The sequence below is a fragment of the Mastacembelus armatus genome, chromosome 21, assembly GCF_900324485.2.
Source record: "Mastacembelus armatus chromosome 21, fMasArm1.2, whole genome shotgun sequence".
NCBI classification, from domain to species: Eukaryota; Metazoa; Chordata; class Actinopteri; order Synbranchiformes; family Mastacembelidae; genus Mastacembelus; species Mastacembelus armatus.
In genome coordinates, this window is record NC_046653.1 from 8,458,444 (window position 1) to 8,478,377 (window position 19,934).

General features: G+C 39.1%; 1 protein-coding gene across 1 annotated transcript in view; it reads left to right on the plus strand.

Moving 5' to 3' along the window:
* lrp1bb (low density lipoprotein receptor-related protein 1Bb) overlaps positions 1 to 19,934 on the plus strand; it is a 236,311-nt gene that overhangs the window by 153,805 nt on the left and 62,572 nt on the right. The window contains exons 33-44 of the mRNA XM_026295401.1: positions 644 to 784; positions 884 to 1,009; positions 1,214 to 1,345; positions 7,021 to 7,155; positions 7,358 to 7,487; positions 7,955 to 8,081; positions 8,219 to 8,370; positions 9,006 to 9,130; positions 9,337 to 9,708; positions 12,552 to 12,741; positions 14,676 to 14,880; positions 16,929 to 17,121. Of these exons, the coding sequence (XP_026151186.1) occupies positions 644 to 784; positions 884 to 1,009; positions 1,214 to 1,345; positions 7,021 to 7,155; positions 7,358 to 7,487; positions 7,955 to 8,081; positions 8,219 to 8,370; positions 9,006 to 9,130; positions 9,337 to 9,708; positions 12,552 to 12,741; positions 14,676 to 14,880; positions 16,929 to 17,121 (2,028 nt within the window). The remainder of the gene's footprint in view (positions 1 to 643; positions 785 to 883; positions 1,010 to 1,213; positions 1,346 to 7,020; positions 7,156 to 7,357; positions 7,488 to 7,954; positions 8,082 to 8,218; positions 8,371 to 9,005; positions 9,131 to 9,336; positions 9,709 to 12,551; positions 12,742 to 14,675; positions 14,881 to 16,928; positions 17,122 to 19,934) is intronic.

Sequence of the window (19,934 nt, forward strand, 5' to 3'; positions counted from 1 at the left end):
CATCCTCTGTGCAATGATCCATTTTTTGCTTCTACAGAAGACACTAAAATCAGATCCATCTCTACCCCAGTTACCTGGTTTATTATGAAAGGAGATAAGTATATGAATGTGTATAGAAATGTACAGTATATATATATATATGTCCCTTATTTTACAGTGCAGTATTCATAGACATAGTATTGAAAATCACAGTTGTGCCCATTTCACTTAATTTTGACAAATGCCTCAAGAGCCTTTGTTGGAGTAAAAACCTTTCTCAAATATGAGTATGGTTCATAGATGCAAGATGCAGACATCATCATCAGCAAGTGTGTAGGGCAGAAACAGGATATCCTAAACTTAAATTTCAAATCAGCTCAAAGAATGTTTTAATGTAGGGTTTTACTTTATAAGAGTGCTAGCCTCGGTGGATCAAACTGTAAACTGGAGAACACTGTTTGAAGGGCAGTATTTGACTGTGCTGTAGTATTTCTGAAGGCTTGTTTGAGTCAAAGTGTGATTTGTATGAATTTGTCAATAAAGAAGACAAAATGCTGCAGTATGACCTGAATGAAATAGATTTAGATTGTCCTTGCATTGCAGCTTTACTGAATCTGCATCTGAGGGCAGATATTTTTTAAGGGAATGACACTGATCGTTATAGGTGGCAAACTCTGGTGGGCAGATGAGGAATCAGCACAGCTGGGAACGGTTACCAAGAGAGATGGTCGAAATCTTGTGATTTTGAGAAACAAGACTAGTGGGATGGTTCATATGAAAGTGTACGACAGGGAAGGCCAGAAAGGTAAGCAGGCTCACGCATATCAACACAGGAAGACACTGACTTTTCACAGACACAGATTGTACCTTATTGCTGGTTTTGCTTGTTCTACTTAACATTCAGGAAGAAATCCGTGCCAGATAAACAACGGAGGATGCTCACAGCTCTGTTTTCCCACTTCTGAAAGCACTCGTAGCTGTTCCTGCACTGTTGGCTACAACTTGCGAAGCGACCGCATGTCTTGTGAAGGTATGTTTTCCAAACACTTGTGCACAGGTGCCAATGTGTTTCTATCAACATTTATTTTCCAGATCCCTTTCTAAAATATGTTTGAAATCTTACTGCACTTATCACTGTGAATGTGTTGGCGTATATGATCAATCTAAATCATAGAACATTTGTGTTTTACTGTGATTTTGTAATTGTGTAAATGTGTCATCTGTTGTTCTTCAGGTGTTGACTCATTTCTGATGTATTCCATCCATGAGGGAATCCGTGGAATCTCCCTTGACCCAAATGACAACAGTGAAGCCCTTATGCCAATCACAGGAACACTGTTTGCTGTGGGAGTTGACTTTCATGCAGGTATGCTACCACACAGAGGAACACTGCTGAGTCACAGCATCAGTATAAGACAGCAGATCCATATGCCTCAGATCTACTAAAGCTTAAGGTGGTTGTTTTTTTTTGGGGGGGGGGGGTTCTGACATATGGTTAAATGTACATATAGTCTTTTGTTCCTGGTGAGTTTGGTTTTGAAATGTGTAGCTGTTGCACACACTTTTTTAATGGCTTTTGTCTCTAGTTTACCTGCACATCAAAGCACATCAAACTATGAAAAACAATTGTTTGCCTTTTTTTTCTCTTTGAGATATCAGACCGAACAGTTATCTTTATGTAAATGTGAGATATCTCTGCATGCTTCCCCTTAAATAAACAGAAAAAAAATGGACCAGGGAAAGCAGCCAACTTGTGGAAATAGCGATGGTTATACTAATGAGTATACACTTAGTTCAAATGCTTTTAGTTCAATACAGAATTTAAATGTATGCATAATGCATCTATGAGTTGACTTCCCACTTGACTAAGCCAAAAATGACAGCTACAAGCAATCAATCCACATAATTAGCCAAAGATAACTAATCTATGAAAAACTAATCACATCAAGAACTTGAATTTAAATCAAGGTTTTGTAATAAATCAATCCTCATAGAAAATACGAGCAAGACATTATCAGCAATCAGTGTTTTTTGAGGAATTTGTAATCAATCATGAGTAAAATAAACATGTCAAGCATGCAGTCATAAGCAAATTAAAATAGCAAAACCAAAATCAACTATTTAAATGACTGTTTAAAATGCAACATAAAAAAATGATGAAATGCTGAAAATTTAACCCAGAATAGCTGCTTTAAAATTCAGTTAAACAAATAATCAAAATATCATTTTGTATTTCAGTTTAAAATGCAATCAGCGAGTCCAGGGTCGAATGTCAAGCAAAAAATGAAAGCAAAGAAGCAGTCTCAAACCAGTCCTGCCAGCAGTCATCTAAAAACCACCATCTATCAAAATACTGGACTTTTTATAACACTGGATCTGTGTATGAGACAAGGCACCCCTGGCCCCACATCCTAAAACCCTAAATCAATCATCAAGGTAAAAAGGTCAGAATCTTCAAGTTGTGCTTGGTCTAGCCTCCTGTCTTTCAATCTCCTCATTTTTTTCTTCATTGAGGTCAGAGACAAGAGTCCTATTTTTACCTGACCCCTCTGCTCCTCAGACTCCACCCACTGCAGCTGAGGGGTCAGTGAGTAGCTGATTGCATCCCCTTCCTAGCAGAACACATTACAGGCTTATACAGCAGTGATTCAAGGTGGGGGTGGTGCAACCACAGGTTAGACACTGAAAAATTGTAATATTTAATTTCTCTTTTTTAATTATTTGCATCTGCATTTGGGCAGCATGGTGGATTAGTGGTTGCTACTGTTGGCTCACAGCAAGAAGGTTCCTGGCTTGAAACCCAGCAGGGGCCTTTCTGTGTGGAGTCTGCATGTTGTCCCTGTGCTTGTGTGGGTTTTCTCCAGGTACTCTGGTTTCCTCCCACAGTCCAAAAACATGTATGTCAGGTTGATTGGTGACTCTAAATTGCCCATAGGAGTGAGTGTGAGTGTGTGAGGTTGTTTGTCTCTATGTGGCCCTGTGATGGACTGGTGACCTGTCCAGGGTGTACCCCTGTCTTTCACCCAAAGAGAGCTGGGATAGGCTCCAGCTGATCCCTGTGACCCTAAATAGGAATGAGCAGGTATAGATGATGGATGGATAGAGATAATGGGTAGATGGATGCGCCTGTATTCATTGAAAATTCAATTTGAAAGTTATTTGAAGTATTAAATTATTCTTAATTATTGAGGTTATGACTGTGTATTTGCTAAAAAAAAGACATTAGCTGCACCTGCTACTAATATTTTATGGTAGTTGATAATATCTAAAAACCTCAGACCAATATTTGTTAATAATTAGATCTACAGTTAAAATACTTTAACAAAATGGTGGTGAGATTAGTTGAATTAGCTTTTTATTGCTGAAACACCTATTGTGATATAGTATCAGATCAATCTGATCAGCTGCAGAGTCCAATTAAATTTCTAATTAGGGATGTGTCAGTCCAATGAAAGACTTTGTGAGGGGTGGGCTCTTATATCCTTGCTCATGTCTCTTCAGGGCAACATCCTTGCTCCTCCAACCTCCAAAGAGTAATATACAGTATGCCTTGAGACATCCTTCATGAAGGTGGACTGGAATGGTTTCCGGGTCACCCAAGGAGCGAATAGACATACAGGGAGATAATAAAAAGCAAACATAGAAAACCATACACTTCCAACATGACTCATAGCAGTGGTAATGTTAGAGTAAATGTATAAATGTAACTGTATTTCTAAACTACAATTCAATTCAATAATGTACTGTAAAATATAAGAATTGTACTACGAACACCATGCCTCAACCAGCTGATGAGTTTCAAAAGTGTTGTTGGTGTATATATATCCCCCTGACTTGCTACTCGACTGTACATTTCCTAGTTTTGCAGATTTTTATGTACAAGGATTTAAAAAATTCTTTTAGAGTGAAATCCTTTATGTAACATTGTTGGAGTTAGGGGTAATGAACTTTCTCCTTCTTTTCAATCTTAAAACAATAAGTGGGGGGGGATCTTTATTATATTGGGCTCTAACATTTTGAATAATGGTCTGGGTTCTTGTGGACTGCAGTGTAGATAAAAGAATAATAAGTTCCCATTACAGGGGAACCTCTGCATGAATAACATCAAACTATCTCTTCACAAGCCCCTGAAACAATTGTAATGCAAAGCAATTCCCAAGATATTTTATCAAATGAGGGTATGGTAACATGCATTGCAAAGCATGAACTCAATGGCTTGTGCTGTCATTTGCCACATCCCTTATTCCTTTTGTATAATGTATATGATAAAAATGAAAGATTTATTACATTGACAAATGCTATGAATATACTATTGGCTGGTAGTGTTCCATATATGTAATAGGTTGCAGCTGATGCATGATAGTGAATGCTGTGTAAAGGAAATTGCATATGCACAACTCAAACAAACCATACACACACACACACACACACACAAGGCTTTATATACTAAGGACTTGCAGCAGTTCTTTTTTAAAAAAGCAACACCTGATAAAAAAATGCATGTTTGGTTAATTCCACATGACTTTTCCTAGTAGGTTTGCAAAAAAATGAAGGGGAAGAAATGTAAATTTATACAAAAGGTCACCAAAACTGATTTAATATTCCTAACCAACTGACTGTGCCAGAGGCAGATCAACAGACCTCCGTTCTCTTGAGAGGAGCTACTATCTGTAGACTATTATCTAATGAAAAGATAGAATACTATCCACAACAAAGGGGATTAGACTGATATTGTTTGCATGGAGATGTTTTTAAGACTTTTTCTAAAAGTTGTTTTTCAATGCTATGATTACCACAAATAAAATTCTATTCACCAGTGGGGTGTCTCACCCAAATATAAAGCCAGAACTATTTGCAGGGTCACTGGGGGTCAGAGGTCATTTGCTTTTAAGCCATGGTTTATTGGTTAAGCAATGCACCACTACGGTTCAGAATTAATTAAACTATTGGATGAATTATCATTCAAATTAAAAAATGGTGCCTAGAGAACGCATCCTGTGAGACATCTCGACATAAACAAAGTTTTGCACAGATATTTATGGTTTGCATTAGATTGATCCTGATGACTTTGGTGCCACACTGAGGTTTGTGGTTTTGAGTGTCTCAACAACTATTGATTGCCATGAAATGTTGTCAGTACCAAGTACCTCCAGATAAGTCATAATTACCATATGGATGCACCTCACTTAGGCAGTGCAAGAATTTGAATGTCTCATTATGAGCATATTAATATGTTCACAATAAGCATTCAAATCAAAATACCCCTTTCCTACCCAAGTGAAAAATATATGTATATTTTTGTATATTTTCTAAAACTATATTGAGTAAACCTTTTAAATGTTAAATTTTATTAGCAATTTATTACTTGAAGTTGTGTTAAAATAAAACCCATTAAGTTGCACTTAATACCCTGGGAGCTGCACTGTAGATCTGATTTGGTACATTAAAAACATATTGGGTCATGTATTATTGAGTACTTTTGCTTACCAAAATAGTGTACTACTGTTAAAATATACTCGAAACATTTCCTGTATACTTGTTGCACATGTAAGAAAGTATATACTGACATCAAGCTTATAGTGTATTGCTAATACACTTTCAGCCAATGTAAATGTACTTGAAATATTGTCTGAACTCACTTTAATCATGTATGAAATACAATAGAATGATGTTTGAAATTTGAAAAAGTACATAAAGCTTATTTTTGGCATTTTTTCTGAAAATGAGCCCTGTAATCATAATTTCTTAAATGCCCAATAATACATGAAAAATATGTTGTTAATGGACTAAAGCAGATTTATAGTGCAGCTTCCAGTGTACATGTACAAACAATTGTACAAAACTTAACTAGTTTCATTTTAACACAACTTCAAGTATAATGAAATTTAACATTTAAAAAGTATGCTCAATATACTTTTAGAAAAAATATATTACAATACAATATATATATATATATATATATATATATATATATATATATATACAGTACAGTATGTATATATATATATATATATATTTATTTTTTCACTTGGGGAATGAGGAGTAATTGGCATAACTGTGTAACAACTAAAGTAGTCTACATGTAGTTTTGGTACATTCAAAACATCCAAGAATCTGGAAGTGGGTATTCAGATGATCTCAAAGGTCATTCTTCTAATTAACACAGTACATTTGCAGTAGTCACTGTAAAACAGCTGAGAGGAATGTTGATGCCAACTGTTACATTCAGTATATGTACTGTATATCCACTTTCTGTACTAAACTTTACATATACAGCTTTTCTCTTCACATAACAGCTATCTGGGGAAAAAGGAAATAAGCCAAATCCAAACATTAAATAGACCAAACCATGGTGCAGAACAGGACTGCTGATTGTTCTGCCTTTTGTTACTTTGTGCAGGTGAACATGCAAATGCATTACTAAGCCCATCCAGAAGAAGTGTCTGATACAGTAGCTCACACACAGCATTTACATGTCAATATAGAATCCAGGTTGCCAGAGCAGAACAGATGAAAGGCCTGCAGCTGTACCCTGTCATATGTGAGATACTTAAAAAGGGTGTAAAGGCAGTGAGAACAAGAAAGTGCAAATAAACATATAACACCCCCTAACCTCCTAACAGTCTGTACTGAGCCCAACTGACAGGCATGCACAGTGATGCACTTAAACATTGCATCATAAATAAATTACCCACTATTTAATATGCTTATGTAATTGGCTGTATAATCAGAGAGCATCCATAACAGCTTTCGCAACACCATGTTTTGTATGAAGCAATATATTGCCTGTAAAATTTGGCTGACAATTGCCTTTCCTGTCCAGGCACTGTACAGTATGTCAACAGAGACCTGTGACTGAACTGTACTGTGGTATTTTCGCCACCATACTTTATAGTCCCATACAGTATTTGGTGAAATGAGCTGTGCTGCAATAAAATGTGGTTTCATGAGGTGCTTTGTTTGAGGCCATAAATACTTTTCTGACAGCCACATTAATCCTCCCATTTGCGCTTGTCATTAACTGTTTGGTGTGTTTTGCAGGAAATGACACTGTGTACTGGACAGACATGGGCATGAATAGAATATCCCGTGCCAAACGTGATCAGACCTGGAGAGAAGACATCATTACTACCGGTATCAGCCGTGTAGAAGGCATTGCTGTTGACTGGATCGCTGGTTAGTTTAGTCTCTTCCCAGGAATCAGGAGTTTAGTACTATATACATAATATTTATATATATATATATATTTATATATATATATACTTACTGGATTAGTACTTTTATATATAGTTTAAAAATGGCTCTTTATTGTATATTTTGTGCCCTTGATGATTAATAAATTGCTGTATTTCCACACCTATCGGTTCTTTCTACTCAGGAAATTTGTATTGGACAGACCATGGTTTCAGTCTAATAGAAATCTCCCGTCTGAATGGTGCATACCGCTCAGTGGTCATATCTGAAGGACTTGATCAGCCCAGGGCCATTGCCGTACATCCCCAGAAAGGGTAGGAAATGTGTATATTTATGCTTCCGCCTTCATTATATCAGCATACTACTTGCTGTAATCAATGGAATCCCTATTAACAGTGATACAACAATCTCAAAAAAACGTAATCTAGGCAGAAGACCTGTTTTAGTACATTACCCTGCAGGAGCTCTTATAAAAACATTACGATGAATAGCAAGCAAATAAACGTGTTTACAAATTTCATTCAAAACACATGCACAGAATATACAGTTGTTTTCATATGGGATTGTAAGGTTTATTGTTCAACTGTAAAATTCCCTGTCCTGCTAGAAGTTGTCGCATAAATTAATATAAATGAACATTGCAAAAATCATTCATTAATGAAGATTGTTAATAAAATTAGATTTTTGTACAATGAACACAGACCAACTAGGTTAGAGGCTTCAATTATACTGCAGTTGTTTTTATCAAGGGACACACTGTGTGTATTGTTTTGCTGTCCAGGTATCTCTTCTGGACTGAGTGGGGCCAGAATCCATGTATTGGCCGCTCCCGTCTGGATGGTTCAGACCAGGTTACCTTGGTCAACTCAGGCATCATGTGGCCCAATGGAATTTCCATAGACTATGAGGTACAGCTCCCCACAGACAAACACATACTGTTATCAACCACTTCCACTCCATTACTACTTACTGTGCCTCCTACCTCATCATACTCTGTGCCTAACTGGTTTGCTGTGCGATATGCATTTTAAAATTGCTTCTTCAGGAAAATACATTATACTGGTGCGACGCCCGCACAGATAAGATCGAGAGGATCAACCTTGAGACAGGTGAGAACCGGGAAATTGTACTGTCAGTGGCCAACGTAGACCTGTTCTCAGTGGCTGTGTTTGGGCCTTACATCTACTGGTCTGACAGGTAATTTATTATTTTCTTAAATACATACACATGTATTGGCCTGCAAGGCCTGCCGTACTAACCTTGTATTAACCCTTCCCTTTAAAGGTCTTGTGAAATATTAATAACAGCAGCTCCTCATGGCGTGGGTCACCACCTATTTATGTAAATACTCCAGACACAATTCAATGTCATCAGCAAGGGCAGATCCTTCCTCAACCATCTGTAAAATCACGCACATGGTTCACTTTAATGACACCTTATTTCCTTTCATGAAGTCACTTTGTGCATATTGATACACTTGCAGTTCTTCAAAACACTGTCGGCGTCTCTTTGAAGCAAAAACAGAGAGAGATTGTTTTGAAGCTACTGCTACTGAAACGGTTTCTAAATAGTTAATTACACATCTCTTTTTTTAACTTGTCTTAACAGTCATCTCATTCTCTGTTAGCTTTATCATAGTTTTTATCTTCAACAGCTTGAATTGTGTGTCAGAGTGATTGCAGTTTTGGATGTTTCTTTGCTTTTGTCAGATTAAATGATGTGTCTACTTTTGTCATTATCCCAATGCAGTGGAGTCAGATTACAGTATGCTTTTTTTTTCTATGAAACTTAAACCACTTATTTTGTACCCTATCTATTCTGGTGTTGTTTAGGGCCCACTCCAATGGTTCAATCCGACGTGGCTTCAAAACTGATGCCAGTGAAGCTGTGACCTTGAGGAGTGGGCTAGGGGTCAATTTGAAGGATGTGACGGTCTTCACTAGAGGCAGAGAAAAAGGTATAGATTTCAATTTTACAGTTTTATTAATTCATATATTTTTTTTCTTACTGTTGAAGCCTGTGCTTAATTTTGAAAGGCTTTTATATAATTCAGTGTGCAAATTTGTAGCTGCAATTATGCACAGTCACCTACAATTTAAACGTCATTGCACAGAGCCAGAAACTAAGGCAAACCAGTAAGTGAACATGTGTTGGGTTTTGAAGGCACCAACCCCTGTGCCAGGAGTAATGGAGGATGCCAGCAGCTGTGCTTTCACTTGGGCAGTGGTCGGCGAACCTGCTCCTGTGCCCATGGACGCTTGGCAGAGGATGGCTTTGCCTGTGAGCGCTATGAAGGTTATCTACTCTACTCTGAAAGGACTATACTGAAAAGCATCCATCTTTCAGATGAGAATGACCTGAACTCACCTGTCCAGCCTTTTGAAAGCCCTGCATTTTTCAAGAATGTCATAGCACTGGCCTTTGACTATAGTCAAAAGACAGCTGGGACCAACCGCATCTTTTTCAGTGATGTCCATTTTGGAAATATCCAGATGATTAATGATGACTGGACAGGAAGATCTATTATTGCAGAAAGTAAGTGAATGTCACATTCCCACAGTGTTTTTACAGTACTGACTTTACATTATGTTACACATAAACTGTTCTGAGGTCAATTTCAACATTCAACATTTACTCTAGTATTAAAGCTGGCATAGTGGCTGTTTTACCTGGCTCCTGTTTAGGTTTGTGGAAGCAGTGTTTATTAGTCATCTATCTCACATGTTTCATGGATAATCAATGAAATTCTTCAGTTATGATCATTACAGCACTCTAAGCAGCCATATAACATGTAGTCATGTTTTTCCTTGGGATTTACACACAAAACTACTCAAAACATCTTACCCTCTAAGTCTAATTTCCTTTGACTTATGTAAGCTTGCTTTGAATTGTGTATTGGGTTGTGAGCACTGCTAATATGCTCCTAGTGCACAGTGGAACTGAGGGTGAACTGATCCAGTGCAGAGATTGACCCAGGACTGCGGATGCTGCTGTTGTGCTGCTGACTGGCTGCTTCTGCCACACAAGTGGTGTAGGCAGGCTGTTATTATTTTACTGCAGTTTTTATTATAAAAAATAGTTTAGCATACTGTATTTACGTAGCATTATAGGCATTTACCTTGATTAATATAGAGAGTGACTCACTCATTAATTCTTCCATGCCAGCTTTTTTCTTTGATGAAAAGAGCATTTATTACTAAATCAGCATGATGTAATACCTACGTTTGAAAGCTTTTTTCTTACTGTCACAGATTGAATGATGGGTCCCATCCCTCTCTGTTTCTTCACTAAAGCTCAGTCAGTCCTGTCTTGATAAGCATGACTGGATTCAGATGAACAGCAAAAGCCTCTGTTCTGCTCAGCTAGCATCCTCTGCCATTCTGTGAAGGTTCCAGGGCTCAGCACCTTCCCACCGACTCCTCACACTCGAGGGGTGGTGTTACTGATCCACTCCTACACCCCTGCGGAGGGGGCTTTCTGCTCATTTATTTATCTTCTAGAAAGTGTTATTAGGAGCCATCTGTCAGAATTTGCAAGTGCCCTTCACACATTAGCACTTCTGAAATGTAAAATTAAAGTCATTCAAAAAATTGTAACTTAAGGTATTGATAACCAATTGTTTACATTCAGCTACTTGGTGGTTGAACATAATGACCTTTTTGTTTTGAGCATCTAACCCTATTTAAAAGCAAGACTCTCTTTTCTTTCCCTCTAAAAGTTTTTGCGTGTATCTGTCTTTGAGGAAAGGTGAAGATGTTAATCATCCATATTTCTCTAATTAAACTCCATGTCCCCTATTAATTACTCCCTCGCCCTGCCAACAATTTGTAAGAAACTCCAAGCTGCCAGACGGCTTTTATTGCAAATTAGTGATTGTGTGTGACTCAGGTAGTGTCTTAAGTATTCTAGGGTATGGTTTATGGGTTTTTAGATGAGGGGATACAGCCAAAGTCTGCATTGGCCACATGTTCACCATTAAAATGAATTACACGCTGTATTGACAGATTAAGGGAACCCTAAAATTACAGAAAAAAATCAGGCCCTAGACATTGGCCAAGTGGTGGACAGAGTTGTTATATGAATTGCCACTGTTGAATTTTTTTTTTTTTTTTTTTTTACATTTTTTGTTGTATTGGTGTTATCACTATTGGTAGGTTTACTGAACAGGAAAGAGAAGAAGGTGATTTGTTGACTTTCTTTGTGAAATATATCTTGTTTTGTCAAACAATAAACAAACATACTTGCACACAGAAGAGTTGTGCATGAACAAACGTACAGAATCCGGTTCATGCACCTAAACAATGTAGGTTTCCAATCTGGTTGACAAAATATCCAGGGTCCAGTGGAGTTGCAGAGTGCAACTTTGTTGAATTTTCATTAATAAGCTATGTTAGTGTGAAATAAATTTTCAACATTTAGGCATTCTCATTTCATTTTATTGGTATTTTTTTAGATTTTTGCCATGGTGTTTACATTTCTCTTTAAAAAAAAAAAAGTTCTTAATTTCTCCCAAAACATAATGGAAGCAATTCCCCAGCCATAGGCATCCACAGTGATCTATGAGGTCCAGCATATTGATGTTTGAGTACATGACAACAATATTGTGTTAGTACAGTTATTCTGACATTGCTTCAGATTGTCACTTGTGTAATATTGAAATATTGAAGGTCATATTCATCAAGTCATTTCTGAAACTAGCACCACAAAAATCTCCAGTGACTAAAAAAGCAGGGAAACGGCCAATTCTCTCTGGAGGTTCCCTCCCTGTCAGTCACATTCTCGCACTAACCCAAGAGGCTGCAAAGGCCTTTTCATATTCTGTGTTTAGGAAATTGGCTTACAATGAAAATATATTCACTCACTGAGTGAATGTTGCATCAACAAATACCTGTCCAGGGTAGTGAGGCATGAAGTTATTTCCCTGTCAGTCACCAAGGAAACATAATCCCAATTCTAACACAATTGGAGCCTGCCATCTGTTATACGCAAAGTCAATATCTTTACCTAACACTACACCACAGACAGCTTTGCAGTTTAGTGGCCCCAGATGTCAGTGACAGATAACTGAAGTCTTTAAATGAGGGGTACACATCAGGATATCATTAAACTGCACAAACACCAGGGTTTTTGTGTTCTTCCTTAATTTCACTTTCAGTTGCTCACTAACTGCAGTTATTTCTTTCACTTAAAGAACAAAGACGGTATACACTTTGTTGTAGCCATAATTAGTGCTTTAAAATAATAGGCCAAGCACAGCTTTAAATATGACTGTCCTTTAGGCTGTACTATGTTTTTTGTTTGTTTTTGTTTTTTTAATTATAATTCTTTACAGTGTCTAAATTAGGTTATTAATTGAGTAATGGTTCTATGTGTTTCAGATGTGGGATCAGTTGAGGGCCTGGCCTACCACCGGGCCTGGGACACCTTGTATTGGACTAGTTCCACTACATCCACCATCACCAGACAAACTGTGGACCAAAAACGAGTCGGTGCCTTTAGTAGGCAGGCTGTGGTCTTGCTTTCAGAAGAAGACCATCCACATGTCCTGGCCCTAGATGAGTGTCAAAGGTCAGCAGTTTTTCTAAGTAGCTAATCCCCCTCTCTTACACATCTTCTTCAATCTATTGTATTAATAACAAAATTCCTTCTGAAAATGCCTGCACCTAAATTCAGGCTTTGAAACTGTGACAAATTTTCTATTTATAGGTTCATACTGACTTTTATTATCACCGGGGGTCATTATCCTCCAGCACAGTATGACTTTTCTTGCTGATGATTATGGTGATGACACTGATGACAGTTTTTGGTCTTCATTATCTTATTTAGTGTCAAATTGAACCAAGAAAAGACTTCTTTATTGAATGGTCCAAGAAAATATATATCAACACATAACATCCAGCCTTTTTCTTTTCCTCTAAGATACAGAGAAGCTTGTGCACTTTTGTCACAAGACGCCTTGATTACTGCAATGCATAGCTGATATGCTGCCAAGATACTGTATGTTACACATAGAGCACTCAAATCTATATATTGTCTACTGCTTACTGAAACAAAATTACAGACAAACTGATCAGTCTCCCAGCACAGAAACATCAGTTAAGGCATTTAAATATGTGTACCATGTATTTTAGCTGCTGTTATACTTAGAATAGTATTGATGTTTTATTATAGGGCAGGTTTGCTTTTTTTTAAAAGTGAAGTTAACTGTGTGTGCCCATATATGTATCTAACAGTTCGTTTTGTGCTTTACTTCATATCTTAGTATTTTAATGGCATATGGGTTTTTTTGTATGTATGCAGTGTTAAAACTGTTGCATTATGCTTTCTGGAGCTCGAAGTATTGTGTTGTGGTGGGCATTTTTACACTCTAGGTGTAACTGTTCTGATTTGGTATGAGCTACATCTATGGCTTTTTTAAATACTTGATTTAACAGTTTCATTTGTTTGCCAGATTGAAAAAAAAAAAAGGTTTTGGGAAAGGTGAAAAATAGTGCATCAGTATTTCTGTTACAATGAGTTTAGATTATCTTCCTGTGTGTGTTCTGAGAAGAGTGAATATCTTGCTCCCACAGTTGTACTAACTAAATTCATTTCTTGACCTCAGACTATATCCTTAGTTGGCAACTTGGCACTCTATCCATCCCACTCCAGAAACACTGCCATATAATTAGAATTCAAACTCAAGTGATTAATTAGGAGTCCCTGGTTGTGACTACTGATTGGAATCCTTATTATTGCGCTAGAGTGGATTTCCACAGCGCACTTCATTACAGTAGGATGTGAAAAACTAGGAGCTGGAAACATTTCTTATAAAATTTGAAATCATCCATCTCTTTTTTTGATATGGTTTTGTCAAAACATGCACCGTCACCTTGTAAAGCCCGTATAAAACAGGATATAATCTTTTCTTTATTTACAATTATTTTTTTCATATTCTCCTAAGTCTTCAAGGAGAAGAATCTGAATAAATGACCTCTACCTCACAACCTGTGATGCTAATCTGTTTTGTCAAATAGAAAGTGTGTTACACCTTATCACTGATGTGCTTTTTCAGGGCATAAAACGGGAAGGTGTATGACAAGCCATGGGGACCTTGGGAGCTATGGGATGACAACTGACTGGCAGGGCTATATAAACCTCCAGCAATTTAATTCAGTGATGAAAAAAAAAATCCCTATTCATTACAGTTAATTTTGCATGTATGGTAGAATGTTCCCTGGTTGACGTCTTAATATAATAGCTCTTATAAAAGGCTCTTATTATTGCTCCCTTATTCAGTTTTGGACTACACGAGTCTTTTGGCGCTTCTGAGGGGATGTGAATCTGTAGAGGATTAATAGTACTGAGGTGAAGAGGTGCTTTTTTTGGGAAAGGGAGGGAGGCTCTGATGACATCTAGACATTAAGTGGAAACCACTTATTTTGCTATGTCTCTAATGAAAATACTGTACTCTACATACTAGTAATTAAATGTTTTGCTTGACTGTCTGTTACATATTTTAGCCTGATGTTTTGGACCAACTGGAATGAACAGAGGCCCAGTATCATGAGAGCCACCTTAACAGGCAAAAACATGAAGATTATCATCAATTCTGACATCCTGACACCCAATGGGCTCACTATTGACCACAAAGCAGAGAAGCTCTACTTTTCAGATGGAAGCCTTGGCAAGATTGAGCGATGTGACTATGATGGTTCCAGCAGATATGTAAGTATGAAAGCGGCTTCCTTCAAGTAAAAGATATATATTCAAATATTTACTTTCTATCAATCATAACCATTATCCAAGGTGCAGATGTTTTTTAAATAAAAATTCCATACTTTTGAACCCCTTTGAACAGGTAATGAGACCCAGCAACGTACTAGATAGAATCTTTTTTCTCCTTTTGTCTCTTAGTGAAGGAGGTAGTTTCATTACAAAACATCTGTGAATCAAGGTGCATATTCAGGGACAGAATGTCAAACTGGTCATCCCTTTTCTTCTGAAATGAAAGGTTTTTTTCTATCTCCCATTTAATCTCCCATCCCTTTTGCACTTCTGGCACTGCATGTACAGCGAATAAGATCTCTGAAACACCTCTTGATGTTGTTAATGATATTTCACCTCTGAGGGTACAGTACAGATGGTTTCCTTATTACAAAAGAAATTCTGTGCTGAAGTAAAGGAATTTTTATTTTGTCCATAATGTTTCATGAATAACATAAGACATCCCAGAGTGATATATACTGTATCTTCTGCATCATCTACATGGGAGGGATTACAGTGCAAGATGGACCGTTTTTGCAATGGACTTCAGGTTTTGCTTTACATGACCGCTGTATCTCAGCACCTTGACACATCTCAATTAGTTACCCATATGTTTGCTCAGCCAGGTCACAAGGCTCAAAAGATCTTAACCCCTGGGTCCCCACCTGCCCTTCACTGCAGTCTAGACCTGCTAATGAAGGCCTTGCAGTGAGACTGTCCAGGGTACAAATTCACCAGTCCAATTAAAATGTGTAAATTAAACAGTAGTTGCTGATTGTCAGCTTCAGCATTTTACCAAACTGTGGAAATCAAAGTCATGTGTTGCGTATACAATGCTTACTGTGGAGATAAATGCTTATTTTATTTGGTTATTTTCATTTTCATTTTTGAAAGTTTAAGTAAAAAAGGAAATGCATTAAGACTAACGGTAAAAATAAAAACAAAAGCATTACGAAGCAGCAATTTTGCACTGAGTAATTTAAATGTAACCATTGATGGTAGTGAAGTGTCAGGGCTCAGGCACTCTTCACTGCAACGATGCCAATACATGTTGCCCATGTGTGGTTGGTGACAGATGTACAAGAGCTTTGGCATGTTTCTCTCCCCTGTGCCATTTTGAGAGTGGAGCCCAGTGCTTCACAAAGTGCAGGAAAGTGCGTGATAAAGGAAGTTGTTCTTGTGTTTAGCCAGAAAAAGATGCCTGTTTTACCTTAAAGAGGTGGAATATAAATTTTGAGTTGTTGACACAGCAATTGATGTACCATATCTGAATACTACTGAGTAATGTAAGATAAGACTGTATTAAGGGTGTTCACTACTTTGCCACAAAAGTATTGTGCTGCTGGCCTAACTTCCCAAATCTAATTTCCTATCAATATAATCTGTTCTACCCCATCTGGTGTTTCCCTCTCTTTCTCTCACTTGCCTGATGGGCAGTTTTTGCTTCCACACGCTGGGCTCCTTTAATCAACACCTGTCCTATTAATCCCAGTATGGCACAGGGCTAATGTGATGCAGCTTACAAGCCTGTCCCACTAATGGCTGAGACTGCACAGCTGCTGGAGGCCCTGATCTGCTCCCCCACAAGCCTAGATAGTCCCACAAGGAGGCATCTGATGGATTCCTGCCTCTCTGCCAATGACACTGTCATTTACTTTCCCAGCATCTGGGTTAAGCAGTCGTGTGGGTGGCTGGAGTGATGTGTTGATTAATAAGTGAAGTGATTATTCTTCAAATTTATTACTGGGGATTCACTCAAAATTATGTCCATGATCTCTCCAGAAAGATGCTAGAAAGACATTTGTGATTGGCTTGTACATGGGTGTACAATTATTAAAAATATGAAACATATGAATTCACATTGTGTTTTCACATATATTTCACATGTATTATAAACTGATTATTATATTATTATTTTTTATGTGTATTATAAATATTTCTCAGTGAATACAATAGCCTTAGATAAAACAAAGAATTTCCAACATCAATGCTGTGCTTTACAATTTTAGGTCATTATTAAGTCAGGATCTGGAAACTTCTATGGGCTCACCATTTATGGAGATTTCATCTACTGGTCAGACTGGGCCCACAGGTCTGTGCTGCGATCAAACAAGTACACAGGCAGTGACACCAAGGTTCTTCGAGCAGATATACCCCATCAACCCATGGGCATTATCGCTGTGGCCAGGGACACAAACAACTGTAAGTATTTACACACCTGCCAGTGACCTTAACTTAATCAGCAGTGGATGCGAATATTTGTGTATTATGTGTTTGCAGAAAGTGTTCATGTGATTTGTAGTTTATACATGTATATATGCATTATGTCAGTGTTAATGCCAATAGACAAAAATAAAAATGTAACTCTATGCACTTTCTTCTGTAAAAAAAAAAATTATATGAAACTATAATAACTGTAAAAACTATATACAGAGTGCATGGACTTTCATTGGACTTTCTGTTTCAGTTTGTTTTGTTTTGTGAGCACAAGCTACAGCAGTTTTATCCCCCACTTGCCTGATATGTTTGGAAATATACATATATATATATATATATAAAAAGCGACTGGATAGCTCAGTGGTTAAGGCCACTGACTTCGGTGCGGGGAGACCAAATGGTTGGGGGTTCACGGGCATCACCAGTGTGGGCCCTTAGGCAAGGTCCTTAACGCTACTAGTCTACCTCATCACAAATGAGCGATACAAATACTGGAGTCATACTGGCTCGGACGTCGCCCAGGTCAACAAGGTCTGCGTCAGGTGCTAGGGGACCAGGGCAACCTGATGAGAAATGGGCTACTGAAACAAGACACTCGTGGACGAGGGCTGATAACAGAGAACTGTTGGAATGCTACTACATGAGTAACCCCAGCGATAGGGGCTACATGAAGAGGATGTGGGACCTATGGAAACTCCGAAACCCATCATCCACACTAGGGCCAAAGCATCTAGTGGCTCAGTGTTCCAACATCCGCAAACGGCAGCTGCTATCACAACTAGAGATTGAAGAAACACAATACAAATGCTACGGCAAGGGGGAGCCAGGACGCCAGGTCAGGGGGGAAACAACACTACCCCCACCCGAGATTGGGTATCAAGCCCCAATGACAAGCCCGAACACGCTCAACACAAGAGCAGCTGACCTGAGAGTGAAAATCGTAGGCAAGATGGACACCTGGAACCTCCACAGCCAGTTACCAAGACTAAGTGAAGTACTCTCTGAAAGTCTACTAGAAGACGTGAATGCAGCATTACGAACAATCCCCACTGTGACCATCACCGAGACCAACAAGCTGATATACACCATGGCAACAGTGATCCTTGAGATGCTTGGCCACAAAATACATTCCACCACCAGGGAGCAGTACCCTGCATGGAGAAGGAGGTTAGAGGCAAAAATAAGGGCAACACGGAGAGAAGTTAGCCAGCTATCAGAACTGCAGAGAAGGGGGATGCAGTTGGGTAAGATCCACACCACCAGGCTGTCCATACCAGAGGCCCTGGAGACTGCCAAACAATGACTCACAGCCCTGGCCACACGCCTGAAGAGGTACACCAGAGAAATAGAAGCACGGAGAATAAACAGGATGTTCTCCACCGAACCATTCAAGGTGTACTCTCAGTGGGGGGGCAGTAACACAAGAGCAGACCCACCAAGGCTGGAGACTGAACAATACTGGAAAAACATATGGGAGAGGGAGGCATCACATAACACCAATGCCCAGTGGCTGGCAGACCTGAGAGCAGACCACAGCAACCTCCCTAAACAGGAACCAGTAACCATTGCAACGGCAGATATCCGAGAAAGGGTTTCAAACATGAAGAACTGGACAGCACCAGGGCCTGACATGATCCACACCTACTGGCTAAAGAAGCTAACTGCCCTCCATGAGCGCCTGGCAGCTCAAATGAACCAGCTGCTAATGGATAGGACTCACCCAGAGTGGCTAACTGAAGGCAGGACAGTCCTAATCCTGAAGGACCCCCAAAAGGGAGCAGTCCCATCCAACTACCGTCTGATAACCTGCCTCTGCACAACATGGAAGCTCCTATCGGGCATCATAGCGGCTAAGATGAGTAGGCACATGGCTCAATACATGAGCGGCGCCCAGAAAGGAATGGGTAAGGACACCAGGGGAGCAAAACACCAACTACTGGTAGATAAAGCAGTCACTCGAGACTGTAAGACCAGGCAGACCAACCTGTGCACCGCCTGGATTGACTACAAGAAAGCCTACGACTCAATGCCTCACACATGGATCCTGGAATGCCTGGAGCTGTACAACATCAATAGGACCCTAAGAACCTCATAAGGAACTCAATGGGACTGTGGAAAACAACCCTAGTAGCCAACCTCAAGCCGATAGCACAAGTCTCCATCAAGTGCGGCATCTACTAAGGAGATGCTCTGTCCCCACTGCTGTTCTGCATAGGCCTGAACCCCCTCAGCCAGATCATCACTAAGCCAGGCTTCGGATACCGACTGCAAAATGGGGCAACCATCAGCCACCTCCTGTACATGGATGACATCAAGCTGTATGCCAGGACTGAGCGAGACATCGACTCATTGATCCACACCACCAGGATATACAGCAACGACACTGGGATGTCATTCAGACTGGACAAGTGTGGTCGAATGATAACAAAGAGAGGGAAGGTTGTCAGGACTGAAGGAGTTGAACTTCCAGAAGGCAGATGGCGGATGCTGAGGGGAGCTACAAGTACATTGGAATCCCACAGGCAAATTGGAACCAAGAAGAAGCCACAAGGAAAGCTGCCACAGCCAAATACCTACAGAGAGTAAGACAAGTCCTAAGAAGTCAGCTAAATGGGAAGAACAAAGTCCAAGCCATCAACACCTACGCCAACACCTATTTGAACCCGCAATTTTCAGGTTACAAGACTGACTCTCTATCCATTAGACCTCGACTGCCCCCATTAGGCCACAACTACCCAAGTCCTACCAGTTGCTGGAAAAAGCTGGACTGAAAGACAACACAGAGGCCCTAATCGTAG